Source organism: Macaca fascicularis, chromosome 19, assembly GCF_037993035.2.
Source record: "Macaca fascicularis isolate 582-1 chromosome 19, T2T-MFA8v1.1".
Lineage (NCBI taxonomy): Eukaryota > Metazoa > Chordata > Mammalia > Primates > Cercopithecidae > Macaca > Macaca fascicularis.
Window position 1 is genome coordinate 10,470,939 of NC_088393.1, and position 13,576 is coordinate 10,484,514.

General features: G+C 50.1%; 1 protein-coding gene across 2 annotated transcripts in view; it reads right to left on the reverse strand.

Moving 5' to 3' along the window:
* Positions 1 to 13,155, reverse strand: part of OLFM2 (olfactomedin 2) — an 84,892-nt gene extending 71,737 nt beyond the window's left edge. For both annotated transcript variants that reach the window (XM_074025816.1, XM_005587917.4), the window contains exon 1: positions 12,944 to 13,155. In XM_074025816.1, coding sequence (XP_073881917.1) covers positions 12,944 to 13,006 — 63 coding nt within the window. In that variant the 5' untranslated portion in view covers positions 13,007 to 13,155. The remainder of the gene's footprint in view (positions 1 to 12,943) is intronic.
* Positions 13,156 to 13,576: the final 421 nt, after the last annotated feature.

The window sequence follows — 13,576 nt, forward strand, 5'->3', positions numbered from 1 at the left end:
TGGGCAACATGGTGAAACTCCATCTCTACAAAAACTACAAAAATTAGCTGGGTGTGGTGGTGTGCACCTGTAGCTCCAGCAACTCGGCAGGCTGAGGTGGGAGGATGACTTGAGCCCAGGAGATCGAGGCTGCAGTGAGCCATAATTCCACCACTGCACTCCAGCCTGGGCAACAGAGCGAGACCCTGTCTCAAAAAAAAAAAAAAAAAAAAAAAGAGAGAGAAATGAAATGAAATTAAGGACTTCTATTGATTAAAAGACACCACTAAGAGAATGAAAAGAAAAGCTACAGAGGAGAAGATATTTGCAATCATTATGTCCAACAAAAATCTCATATCCTGATTTTACACTTATGTAAAATATGTATATGTATCTATGTAAAATCTGGGTACACTCACACACACACACACACACACACACACACACATATTCCTACAAATCAGTAAGAAAAGCCAGACATCTGAACAGAGAAGTGGGCAAAAGACTTAGACATTTCACGAAAGTGGATATCCAAGTTGTCAATAAACATATGGAAAGGCACTTAATTCATCAGCAGGCACATCATTCATCATCAGGAAATGTAAATTAAACCCACAATGTTCCCAGCACTTTGGGAAGCGGAGGTGGGAGGATCACTTGAGCCCAGGAGTTGGAGACCTGCCTAGGCAACATAACCAGACCCTGACTCAAAAAAACAAAAATAAATTTATAAATAAACCCACAATGCAATACTATCTGGCACCCATCAGAATGTCTAAAATTAAAAAAAGTTCAGGCACAGTGGCTCATACCTGTAATCCCAGTACTTTGGGAGCCCAAGGTGGGTGGATTACTTGAGCTCAGGGGTTCCAGATTAGCCTGGGCAACAGGGCAAAACCCCATCTCTACAAAAAAATTAGCCAGGCGTGGTGGTGCATGCTTGTGGTTCTAGCTACTTGGGAGGCTGAGGTGGGAGGATTGCTTGAGTCTAGGAGGTTGAGGCTGCAGTGAGCAGAGACTGTGCCACTGCACTCCAGCCTGGGTGACAGAGTGAGACCCTGTCTCAAAAAAAAAAAAAAAGAAAGAAAAGAAAAAAAAAAAGAGGGTGGGCATGGTGGCTCACGCCTGTAATCCCAGCACTTTGGGAGGCCAAGGCGGGCGGATCAAGAGGTCAGGAGATCGAGACCATCCTGGCTAACACGGTGAAACCCCGTCTCTACTAAAAAAATTTTAAAAAACTAGCTGGGCGTGGTGGTGGGCGCCTGCAGTCCCAGCTACTGTGGAGGCTGAGGCAGGAGAATGGTGTGAACCCGGGAGGTGGAGCTTGCAGTGAGCCGAGATCGCACCACTGCACTCCAGCCTGGGCGAGACTCCATCTCAAAAAAAAAAACAAAAAGACAATACCAAGTGTTGGGGAAGATATGGAGCAACTGGAACACTTCATACACTACTGGTGGAAGAGTATGTTGTTGACTTTTTGGAAGAGTCTCTGCAACTTTGGAAGACTGTACAGCAGTTTCTCCCCATGGCTCAGCAATTCCACTCCTACGTATATACAGTTGAGCTTCATGATTCAAAAATTCCAGATAGGCAAATTCGCCTACTTGTTGCAATTTGTTTATACTCTAAGATCAATACTCGCTGGGGCATTTGTAGTCATTTGTGGACATGCACAGTGATAATATTATTTTTCTTATTTAGAAACAGGGTGGAGTAGCCGGGTGCGGCGGCTCACGCCTGTAATCCCAGCATTTTGGGAGGCTGAGGCCGGCAGATCACTTGAGGTCAGGAGTTTGATACCAGCCTGGCCAACATGGTGAAATCCTGTCTCTACTAAAAATACAAAAATTAGCCAGGTATGGTGGGTGCACACCTGTAATCCCAGATGCTTGGGAAGCTGATGCACAAGAATTGCTTGAACCCAGGAGGCAGAGGTTGCTGTGAGCCAAGATCATTGCCACTGCACTCCAGCCTGGGCGACAGAGTGAGACTGTCTCAGGAAAAAAAGAAAGAAAAGAAAGAAAGAGAGAAAGAAAGAAAAACAAAGAAAGGAAGAAAGAAAGCGAGAAAGGGAGAGAGAAAGAGAGAGAGAGAGAGAGACTGGGCACGGTAACTCACGCCTATAATCCCAGCACTTTGGGAGGCTGAGGCAGGTGGATCACTTTGTCAGGAGATCAAGACTATCCTGGCTAACACAGTGAAACCCTGTCTCTACTAAAAATACAAAAAAATTAGCTGGGCGTGTTGGCGGGTGTCTGTAGTCCCAGCTGCTGGGGAGGCTGAGGCAGGAGAATGGCGTGAACCCAGGAGGCAGAGCTTGCAGTGAGCCAAGATCGCGCCGCTGCACTCCAGCCTGGGTGACAGAGTGAGACTCTGTCTGAAAGAAAGAAAGAAAGAGAAGGAAGGAAGGAAGAAAGGAAGGAAGGAAGGAAGGAAGGAAGGAAGGAAGGAAGGAAGGAAGGAAGGAAGGAAGGAAGGAAGGAAAGGTGGGAGGGAAGGAAGGAAGGAAGGAAAGAAAGGAAAGAGAGAAGAAAGAAAGAGAGAAGAAAGAAAAAAAGAAAAGAAAGAAAGGAAGGAAAAGAAAGAGGAAAGAAAGAAAGGAAAGAAAGAGAGAAAGAAAGCAAGAAAGAAAGAGAAAAAGAAGGAAGGAGAGAGAAGAGAGAGAAAGAAAGAAGAAGGAAGGAAGGAAGGAAGGAAGGAAGGAAGGAAGGAAGGAAGGAAGGAAGGAAGGAAGGAAGGGGAGTTCAGTGGTGGGATCATAGCTCACTGTGACCTTTACCTCCTGGGGTCAAGCAGTCCTGCCAAGTAGCTGGGACTTCAGGCATGCAGCACCACGCTTAGCTAATTAAAAAAATTTTTTTTGCAGAGCCGGGCATGGTGCCTCACGTCTGTAATTCCAGCACTTTAGGAGGCCGAGGCAGGTGGATCACCTGAGGTCAGGAGTTCGAGACCAACCTGGCCAACATGTCAAAATCCCATCTCTACTAAAAATACAGAAATTAGCCAGGTTTGGTGGTGTGTGCCTGTAATCCCAGCTACTCGGGAGGCTGAGGCACAAGAATCACTTGAACCCAGGAGGTGGAGGTTGCAGTGAGCCGAGATCGCGCCACTGTATTTCAGCCTGGGCAACAGAGCGACAGCCCCGTCTCTACAAAAATAAATAAATAAATAAATAAATAAATAAATAAATAAATAATTTTTTTTTTTGAAACGGAGGTTTCACTCTGTTGCCTAGGCTGGTCTTGAACTGCTGGGCTGAAGCCATCCTTCCGCCTTGGCCACCCAAAGCACTGGGATTATAGGCGTGAGCCATTGCTCCTGGCCTGACAACATACTCAGTCACCCAACCCTGTTGAGGTTCTAATAAGGAGACACACTGCTTTCTTCCTCCAGTTCTGATACTACATGCAAGTGTCTTTTTTATGATCCATTTAGTGCTAAGCTTTTCATATTTTTGTGCTGTTTGTTGGTGACTTCGCTATCTTCAGTGGCCCCCACGCACCGTGCTGAAGTGTAGCCTAGTGTTTCTGAGTGCAAGAAGGCTGTGATGTGTCTCACGGAGAAAAGACATGTGTTAGAGAAGCTTCATTCAGGCATCAGATGTAGTGCTATTGGCCGGGAGTTCAATGCTAATGAATCAAAAAATACATATATATGTGATATATATATGTGTGTGTGTATATATATATCTGATATATATATATGATATTCTAAAACAGAAACACACATAAAACAAAATTATGGCTGGGGGCTGGGCGCGGTGGCTCAAGCCTGTAATCCCAGCACTTTGGGAGGCCGAGACGGGCGGATCACGAGGTCAGGAGATCGAGACCATCCTGGCTAACACGGTGAAACCCCGTCTCTACTAAAAATTACAAAAAAACTAGCCGGGCGAGGTGGCGGGTGCCTGTAGTCCCAGCTACTCGGGAGGCTGAGGCAGGAGAATGGCGTGAACCCGGGAGGCAGAGCTTGCAGTGAGCCGAGATCTGGCCACTGCACTCCAGCCTGGGTGACAGAGCAAGACTCCGTCTCAAAAAAAAAAAAAAAAATTATGGCTGGGTGCCATGGCTCATGCCTGTAATCCCAGCACTTTGGGAAGCTGAGGCAGGCAGATCATTTGAGCCCAGGAGTTGGAGACCAGCCTGGGCAACATGGTGAAATCCCAGCTCTACAAAAAAATCAGCCAGGCATGGCGGTGCATAATCCCAGCTACAGAGGTGTTGGGAGGCTGAGGCGGGAGAATGGCCTGAGTCCGGAAGGCGGAGGCTGCAGTGAGCCGAGATCACACCACTGCACTCTAGCCAAGGGGACAGAGTGAGACCCTGTCTAAGCAAAACACAACAAAAGAAAAAAGTTATATATTGTTCAGTTGACAAAAATAATGTGGTCAGAGGCTTTCGACAAAAACAACAAGTGTTAGCGAGGAAGTGGAAAAATAAGAACCCTTTGTGGGAACATAAAATGGTGCAGCCGCCGTAGAAAACATTATTGTAGTTCTTCAAAAACTTAAAACGTAGTTACCCTTTGACCCAGCAATACCTTTTTTTTTTTGAGACAGGATCTTACCCTGTCACCCAGGCAGTGGTACAATCATGGCTCACTGCAGCCTTGACCTCCCGGGCTCAAGTGATCCTCCCACCTCAGCCTCCCGAGTAGCTGGGACCACAGGCACAGCTAATTTTTGTATTTGTGGTAGAGACAGTGTTTTACCATGTTGTTGAGGTTGGTCTCAAACTCCTGGGCTCAAGCAATCCACCCACCTCAGCCTCCCAATTGCTGGGATCACAGGTGTGAGCTGCTGTGCCTGGCCCAGCCACGCCACTGCTGAGTACGTACACAAAAGAATTGAACTCAGTGTCTCAAAGAGATATTGGTACACCCATGATCACAGCAGTATTAATCCCAGCACCTTGGGAGGCTGAGGCAAGAGGATCACTTGAGGCCAAGAGTTCAAGACCAGCCTGGACAACATAGTGAGACCCCCACCTCTACAAAAAAAAAAAGAAAAAGAAAAATTAACTGGATGTAGTGGTACACACCTGTAGTCCTAGCTATTTGAGAGGCTAAGGTAGGAGGATCACTCGGGCCAAGGAGGTTGAGGCAACAGTGGGCTGTCATCACACCACTCCAGTCTAGCCTGGTCAACAGAGCAAGACCCTGCCTCTTAAAAAAAAAACAAAAACAAAATAAAATTTAAAAAGAACCTGGCTCACCATGTGCTCAACATGTATTTTTCTTGGGATTCACCAGGACTCTCACAGCCTAAAAAGTGAGAAGCTATTTACCATTTCATTTGATGGCTGAACCGGCTCTGCCTTTTGGTTTTTTTTCTTCTTGTGCAATGACACCTGTCTTCTCGTCTATTAAGCAAGGCTAGGTACTAGCTGCCCAGGATTGTTGGAACTACATATAAAGTAAGAGTAAACAGGGACCAAGAGTCTACTGGGTCCCCAGGAGCAATAAGAACAACCTTTTCCAGGCTGGACGTGGTGGCTCATGCCTGTAATCCCAGCACTTAGGGAGGCCAAGGTGGGTGGATCACTTGAGGCCAGGAGTTCAAGACCAGCCTGGGCAACATGGCAAAACACTGTCTCTATTAAAAATATAAAAACTGGCCAGGCGTGGTGGTGCACACTTATAGTCCCAGCTACTTGGGTGGCTGAGGCATGAGAATTGCTTGAACCCAAGAGGTGGAGGTTGCAGTGAGATGAGATCGTGCCACTGCACTCCGGACTGGGCGATAGAGTGAGACTCTGTCTAAAAAAAAAAAAAGAGAGAGAGAGAGAGAAAGATAGTAAACTTTTGTATATAGTCTTCATGGAATCTCCTCTCCCTACTCTCTGCTCTTTCCTGGTTACTTCTTGGTTTGTGGCTACGCTCTAGATGGATGAAGTCGCAAGACACACTGAGGTGGTGTGCACCTGTAATCCCAACTACTTGGGAGGCTGAGGCAGGAGAATTGCTTAAGCCCAGGAATTCGAGGCCGCCCTGGGCACCATGGCAAGACCCCATCTCAAAAAGAGAAAAAGAGACAGAATGGGCTTCCACCTTGGCAGTGAAGACATGTTAATATTCTCAGACAAGAGTTCCCTAGATGTGGGAATAAAGTGTTCCTGTTATGACAACTTTTTCCCAACACAGCCAGGCTCAACTCCTCCAGAAGTTAAATCTTCTACTCCACTCCTTGAGAGCACAAACTACCACCTAGTGCTTACTGCATAGTATAATGCTTGAGATACAGAAGGCTGTCAATGAATGCCCTCTAAATCAATACATGGGCCGGGCACGGTGGCTCACGCCTGTAATCCCAGCACTTTGGAAGGCTGAGGCAGGTGGATCACCTGAGGTCAGGAGTTTGAGACCAGCCTGAACAATATAGTGAAACCCTGTCTCTACTAAAAATACAAAAATTAGCTGGGCATGGTGGCGTGCACCTGTGGTCCCAGCTACTCGGGAGGCTGAGGTGGGAGAACAGCTTGAACTCGGGAGGCGGAGGTTGCAGTGAGCCGAGATTGCGCCACTTCACTCCAGCCTGAGCAACAGAGTGAGACCCCGTCTCAAAATAAAATAAAAAAATAAAATAAATGAATACATGAGTGTAGGAACAAATGAAAACAGCACATTACTGCCTCCCAGGCACTGACACTGAATCCTGGGGCTAAAAAGTCATTGCCCACACCAGCCACTGGGCTCATCAGAAACCCACACATACTAGGCCAGGCGCGGTGGCTCACGCCTGTAATTCCAGCATTTCGGGAGGCCGAGGCGGGCAGATCACCTGAGGTCAGGAGTTCGAGACCAGCCTGACCAACATGGAGAAATCCCCGTCTCTACTAAAAATACAAAATTAGCCAGATGTGGTGGCACATGCCTGTAATCCCAGCTACTTGGGAGGCTGAGGCAGGAGAATCGCTTGAACCAGGGAGGGAGGCTGAGGCAGGAGAATCGCTTGAACCCAGGAGGCGGAGTTTGCGGTGAGCCGAGATTGCGCCATTGCACTCCAGCCTGGGCAACAGAGTGAAACTCCATCTCAAAAAAAAAAAGAAAGAAAAAAAGAAATCCACACAAAACATATGGTTGGCCTACAAGGATGCAGTCACTGGTGTGATGATGATACAAGCATGTCCCTGTGCTCATGGTCCCTGAACCTGCACACAACCACCAAACATATACATACATGCATGACACCACAGACACCTGCCTACGGGGCCAAAATTAGAGTGAGGTAAGTTATGCAAGTGCAGAGGTGGAGCCCATAGTTAATTAAAAATTTGTTTTTGTTCATCGTAGATTTTTCTTGCATTAATTTAGATTTTCTTAAAATGTTCCATTAAAATATCATTTATCTTGGTTACTGGTTTTTATTTTTTTAGGGCCATCCCCTTAAATTTTGCACTATAGCTGAACACTATACCATGTACCTGTCACCCTAGCTACTCAGGAGGCTGAGGCAGAAGGATCACTTGGGCCCAGGAGTTAGAGGCTTCAGTGAGCTATGACTGCACCACTGTACTCCAGCATGGGTGACAGAACAAGACTCCGTCTTAGCAATAGGCCCAGCACTGTGGCTCACGCCTGTAATCACAGCACTTTGGGAGGCCAAGCCGGGCGGATCGTCTGAGGTCTGGAGCTCGAGACCAGTGTGGGCAATGTGGTGAAACTCTGTCTCTACTAAAAATACAAAAAAAAAAAAAATTAGGTGGGTGTGGTGATGCGCGCCTGTAATCCCAGCTACTCAAGAGGCTGAGCAGGAGAATCGCTTGAACCCGGAAGACGGAGGTTGCAGTGAGCCGAAATCGCGCCATTGCACTCCAGTCTGGCCAACACAGCAAGACTCCGTCTCAAATCATCATCATCATCATCATCAACAACTTTTTAAAATGTTTGCACCTGCGGCGAGTATCTCACCTGTTTTACCCTGACCTGGGCACCTCCATCCCACATACGCACATGCACAGGCACAGGTGTAAAATCACACACATTCACCCACCAGTCACACAGACGCACACAGTCTCTGCACAAACCTCATTCAACCACTAGATGTCGCCCAAGCTCCATAATCTTAAATCCAGCCCCAAAGGGGCGCTTCCCTACACTAACTCAAGAGTCTTTCAATTTCCTTTTACTTCCCTCCACTGGGACATTTACATACTCTAAAGGAGCCCCAGGAGAACATCGTCCTACCCCTAAATAGCAGTGCCCTATCAGGGTGGAATTTCAGGCACAGGTAAAGAAGATGGGTGTTCTTTCTTTCTTTTTTGTGGAAACAGGGTCAATCTGTCGCCCAAGCTGGAGTGCAGTGGTGCAATAATAGCTCACTGCAGCCTTGAACTCCCGGGCTGAAGTGATCCTCACACCCTGGCCCCTAAGTAGAACTACAAGCCTGGCCAATTTTTTAAAAAGTTACTGAAAAGGCCAGGCACGGTGGCTCACGCCTGTTATCCCAGCAGATTGGGAGGCCGAGGCAGACAAATCAAGAGGTCAGGAATTTGAGACCAGCCTGGCCAACATGGTGAAACCCCATCTCTACTAAAAATACAAAAATTAACTGGGCATGGTGGCACACCCCTGTGGTCCCAGCTATTCGGGAGGCTGAGGCACAAGAATCTCTTGAGCCTGGGAGGCAGAGGTTGCACGGAGCTGAGATCATCACACCACTGTACTCCAGCCTGGGTGACAGAACAAGACTCCATCTCAAAAATAAAAAAAAGAAAAAGTTATTGTAGAGATGGGATCTTGCTGTATTGCCCAGGCTGGTCTCAAATTCCTGGCCTCAAGAGACCCTCTGGCTTTGGTCTCCCAAAATGCTGGGATCACAGGTGTCAGCCATCACACCTGGCCCAAAGAATGGGTTTCTCGGTGCCTTTCATCCAGGAGCGAGTGTTCCCCTGACACTCTCTTGATACAAGAATCCTGTGTCTTGAGAAAGAAAGACACTCTGTGTGTGTGAGGGGGTCCATCCATCCATCCACCCAGCAGATACTTCTGAGCACCTACTGTGTGTCAGGCTCTGTTCTAGACACTGGAGAAACAACAAAGCTGGCTGAACCCTGATAAACTGCCGCTGTAGTGGGGAAATAGACAATGAATGAATAGAAGAATCATAGAAATGTGGAAACAAGAGCTGTAAAGGAAAACATGGCCGGGCTCACATCTATAATCCCAGCACTTTGGATGGCAGATCACCTAAGGTCAGGAGTTCAAGACCAGCTTGGCCAACATGGTGAAACCCTGTCTCTACTAAAAATACAAAGAAAACTGGCCGGGCATCAGGTGGCATGTGCCTGTAGTCCCAGCTACTCGGGAGGTTGAGGCACAAGAATCACTTGAACCCGTGAGGCAAAGGTTGCAGTGAGCCGAGATCGCGCCACTGCACTTCAGCCCAGGCAACAGAGCAAGACTCAATCTCAAAAAAAAATAAATAAATAAATAAATAGAAAAAGAACACGGAGTAAGCACTCAGAGAGTGGCAGCAGGGGGCTATTTCACCTAGCTGTTCAGGGTGGGCCTCTTGGAGGAGGTGACATTTAAGCAGACATCAGAGATAAATAGCTACCAGGGGGAACAGTGTCACAGGGAGATGGAGCGGCAAGTGTGAAGTCCCTGAGGCATGTGATCTAAACTGAATTATTCCTTCTCCCCATCCTCTGGAAGCCCCAGAAAAGAGTTGGTCCCAAACCCAGACAGTGCCAACGATGTAGCTAGATCTTAGGGAGGGATCAGGGATCAGCAAGGCATCTTTTCCACAGGGAAAATAGTGGAGCTCAGAACTATCAAGCTCTCTGGTAGTCACTCCCAGGCCAGAACCCAGAACATTGTGGATAGATCCTGAATGAATGGACAATGCCTCTGAAAGGCTCTGCTTTCCTGTTCTCCTGCTCTCTGGGTCAAATCCAAACTTCCGCCCACAGTTTACAAGTTCCTAAGTGGTCTGGCTTCCCTGGCCTCATCTCCCCACCAACGTCCCCATTACTCACTCCTCTCCAGCCACACCAGTGTCCACACTGCTTCTGAAACTCACCAAGCTTGTTCTTACCCCAGGGCTTTTGCACCTTCTGTTCCTCCCACCTTGAATGCTCTTCCCCCAGACACCCACAAGGCTCCTTCTCTCACCTTCTTCAGATGTCACCTGAAATGCCACCTATTTAGAGACACCTTCCCTCACCACACTGGCTCAAATAGCCTCCACCCTGTAATCTTTTTCTGTTTTTTTTTTTTTTTTTTTTTTTTTTTTGCTTTGAGACAGAGTCTTGTTCTGTTGCCCAGGCTGGAGTGCAGTGACATGACCTTGGCTCACTGCAACCTCCGCCTCCCAGGTTCAAGCAATTCTCCTGCCTCAGCCTCCCGAGTAGCTGGGATTACAGGTGCCCGCCACCACGCCCAGCTAATTTTTTATATTTTTAGTAGAGACAGGGTTTCACTATGTTGGCCAGGCTGGTCTCGAACTCCTGACCTCAGGCGATCCACTTGCCTCAGCCTCTCAAAGTGCTGGGATTACAGGTGTGAGCCACTGCACCCAGCTCCACTCTAATCTTCTATACTTTATCTGTTATTCTTCATGCTACTTGCATTGTATCATATGTATATTTAGTTGCCGACACTGTATTACATGGGTTACTCGGTTCTTTTCTGTCTCCTCTACTAGGTCAACTCCAGGAGAGCAGGGATTTGATGACTCAGTTGGTGGCTGTATCCCCAGTGCATAATCTGTTCGCGGAATGGATTAACCAATGATTTCTAGGAAGGACCCCGGGTCCATCAGGAACAGGGAAGAAGTCTTCGCAAAGTGATGGAGGGAGCTAGGAGCAGGTAGAGCATCCTCTCTGCAGACCCCTCCCTTCCCTGGGTTGCCAGGCTGGGTGAGCCAACGCCAAGGGGGTGTACTGGCCGCCTAGACTGTTTTACGACTATGTAGTTCCCGCAGTGGCCGCCTGGAGGCACTGCAGCCTACGGCAGGATTCCACCAGCCCCGCCCTAACAGATTACCTCATTTGGCCACGCCTCCATTGTCCTTTAGCCCCGCCTCCACTGACCTCGTTAGTCCCGCCCCCAAAGCAACTCCCTCCCAGCCCCGGGGGCTGTAGGATTCACCCTCCAATTGCAACTCTGGCAGCAAACTCTGGCACCCTAGCCAATCTTGGTGAGAAGACAGAAAATCTAGGGTCCCCCTAGCAGGGGGTGGAGGAGAAGCCACAGGGGGTGGCTCCAAGGATAATTCAACTTGATTCCTGGTTCATTTTTTTTCCAGCAGTTTCTCAAGTGTGTGCCTCTTTTGGTCTTTTATCTCTCCCAGGTGTGTCTCTTTGCTTCTCTCCGGCTCACACATCCATTGAGTACCTACTGTGTGTGGCCTGATGCCTGGCGCTGGGCACAATCCCTATTCCACCCAGCGCGTGGGTGCTTAGATGCGTGGGGAAATGGAGGAGCGAGGGAGGGGACCCCACAACCTCTCCTCGTGGCCTAGAAATCCTTCTATCTGGAGTCTAACCTCCATTCCTCCCAACACCCCCCTCGGGGTGAGTACAAGGGTCTGATTCTTTTCTTGATGAGGAAGGGGAAGGTGCCCAGATTGTTTCTCCCCTGCCTATCTACCTAAAAACCTCCCCCTAGCAATGTCTTCACGGACGCTGTCCACACCCATGGAGCGGATTATTTAACAAGAGGGTAATCGTGTGGGCTCAGGAGCCAGACTGCCTCGGCTCAGTCCCACCTCTGTCACTCTCGAGCTTGAGCAAGTGATTTAACTTTTCTGTGCCTCAGTTTCCCCATCTATAAAATGAAGGTAACAATACCATGCCCTAGTAGACAAGAGGCAGAGGGGGTTAAATGCCTTAGTCTGTGCTGTGTGATTGAAACAGCACCCCTCAAATTAGCACGTAATGAATGCTCACTGTTATTATAATGACTACTTTATTATTTTTGATCCCAGCTTCCCTGTGAACTCCTACAGAGCTGAGAACTTGGGGGTGCTCTCACCACCAAGATGGAGGAGAAGGGGGCTTTCCAATAGCAAAAGAGAGCGTGGACGCCCCACATTCTGCAAGGCTCCCTGAGCCTGCCCAAGAGAAGGGTGCCAGGGGGAGGGAGATGCTTCTATAAGGGCATGAATGGCGTGTGCGGTTGTGAGCAAGGCACCAAGACACACACACGTGCATGGATGGACACGTTTGCACACACAGCGCTTGCGCGCGCGCGCGCGCGCACACACACACACACCCTTTTAGAATGATTTACCCAAAGGTACAGAATAGCACACGCTGACTCCAAGGCTCTCACACGGCCACACACCTGGCCACACACGTATTGTACAACACCCAGTCATCCGGAGCCAGTAATGAGGACACGGTCACACACAGACTCTCTCACATACCGATCACACCCCAACTCAGGCACTACTTGGACAAGCCCCCCAACCGCCACACACACAAACTCCCCCCGGTCACACCCAACAACGACACAAAGACACACACGTTTACCCTGCACCCCCAAAGCATTTCACACGCGTCCCCGTCAGTCACTCTCACGTGAGTCCCGCCCCCTGCCCCACACTGGGGGCTGCAGGCGAGGAGTGGGGGGCTTCAGAAACTGGGCATCTCGGCCCCGAAGAGGAAGTCAAGGGTAAGCAACCATCCCCGTCCAAAGCCCCCTGAAGTTTCCCTCCCAACCCCACTCAGCTCCCGCGAGATGGCGGGGTGGGGGCTCGAGGCCGTGGAGGGGTTGAGAACCCCAAAGATGCCACCCCCAAACCAGCCCAACCTGAGGCTGGATTTGAAGCCCCCCTTGTCCTCTCCCAAGCCAGAGAGTGCACGTCCTGGCCCCTCCCCCGCTGTGCGACCCCCGTCCCTCGCCGCCCTGCAGCTGGGGGGGCTTGTGGAGCCTCCCAACACCGTTTCTGCAAGAACCTTCCGTGCCCCCCTCCTCTCCCGGAGCCACCCGCGCCCGCACCTGCCCGCCGGGCCCCTACCTGTCCGGCCAGGCCTGAGCACAGCAGCAGCAGCAGCGGCGGCGGGACCGTGAGCGGCCACATGACGCGCCCCCAGCCCGGCGTCCCGACCCCCGCCCGCCCTAGCGGCGTCTCGGCGCGGGGACCGCCACCAGGCGCGACCCCGCCCGCCCGGCCGGGGCGACCCTGCGCCGCCGCCTCCCCCGCCTCGCCGGCGGCCGGGATTCCGCCCCACCCCCGCCCCCTCGCTTGCTCCGAGTCTTTGTTGCGGGCTCCGCCCCCCGCCCCGCCCCCAGCTCGTCTTCGGGCGCAGCTCGAGCAGGGTCGGGTGGGGGGGTGGGGGGCGGGGAAGTGGGGGAGCCAGCACCAGCGAGGGGACCTGAGGACAGGACTTGGCAGCGCCCCCCAACCCCCAGGCCATTCCCGGAGCGGGTCGCGGAGGTGGGGGAGGGGTGCCCGTCACGTGTTTGTAAATTTCACCCTCCAGGGGACATTTCCCACTTTGCAGGTGGGAGGGGGATGAATGGTTGAGGGAGAGGAGTAGGAGGAAGGCCTGGTAGCAGAGAAGAGAAATGATGAATGCTCCCTCCCTAAAAACTCAAGAGTCAACAGGGAAACTGAGGCAGAGTCTGAAATTGGAAGTTGGAGGAGGGG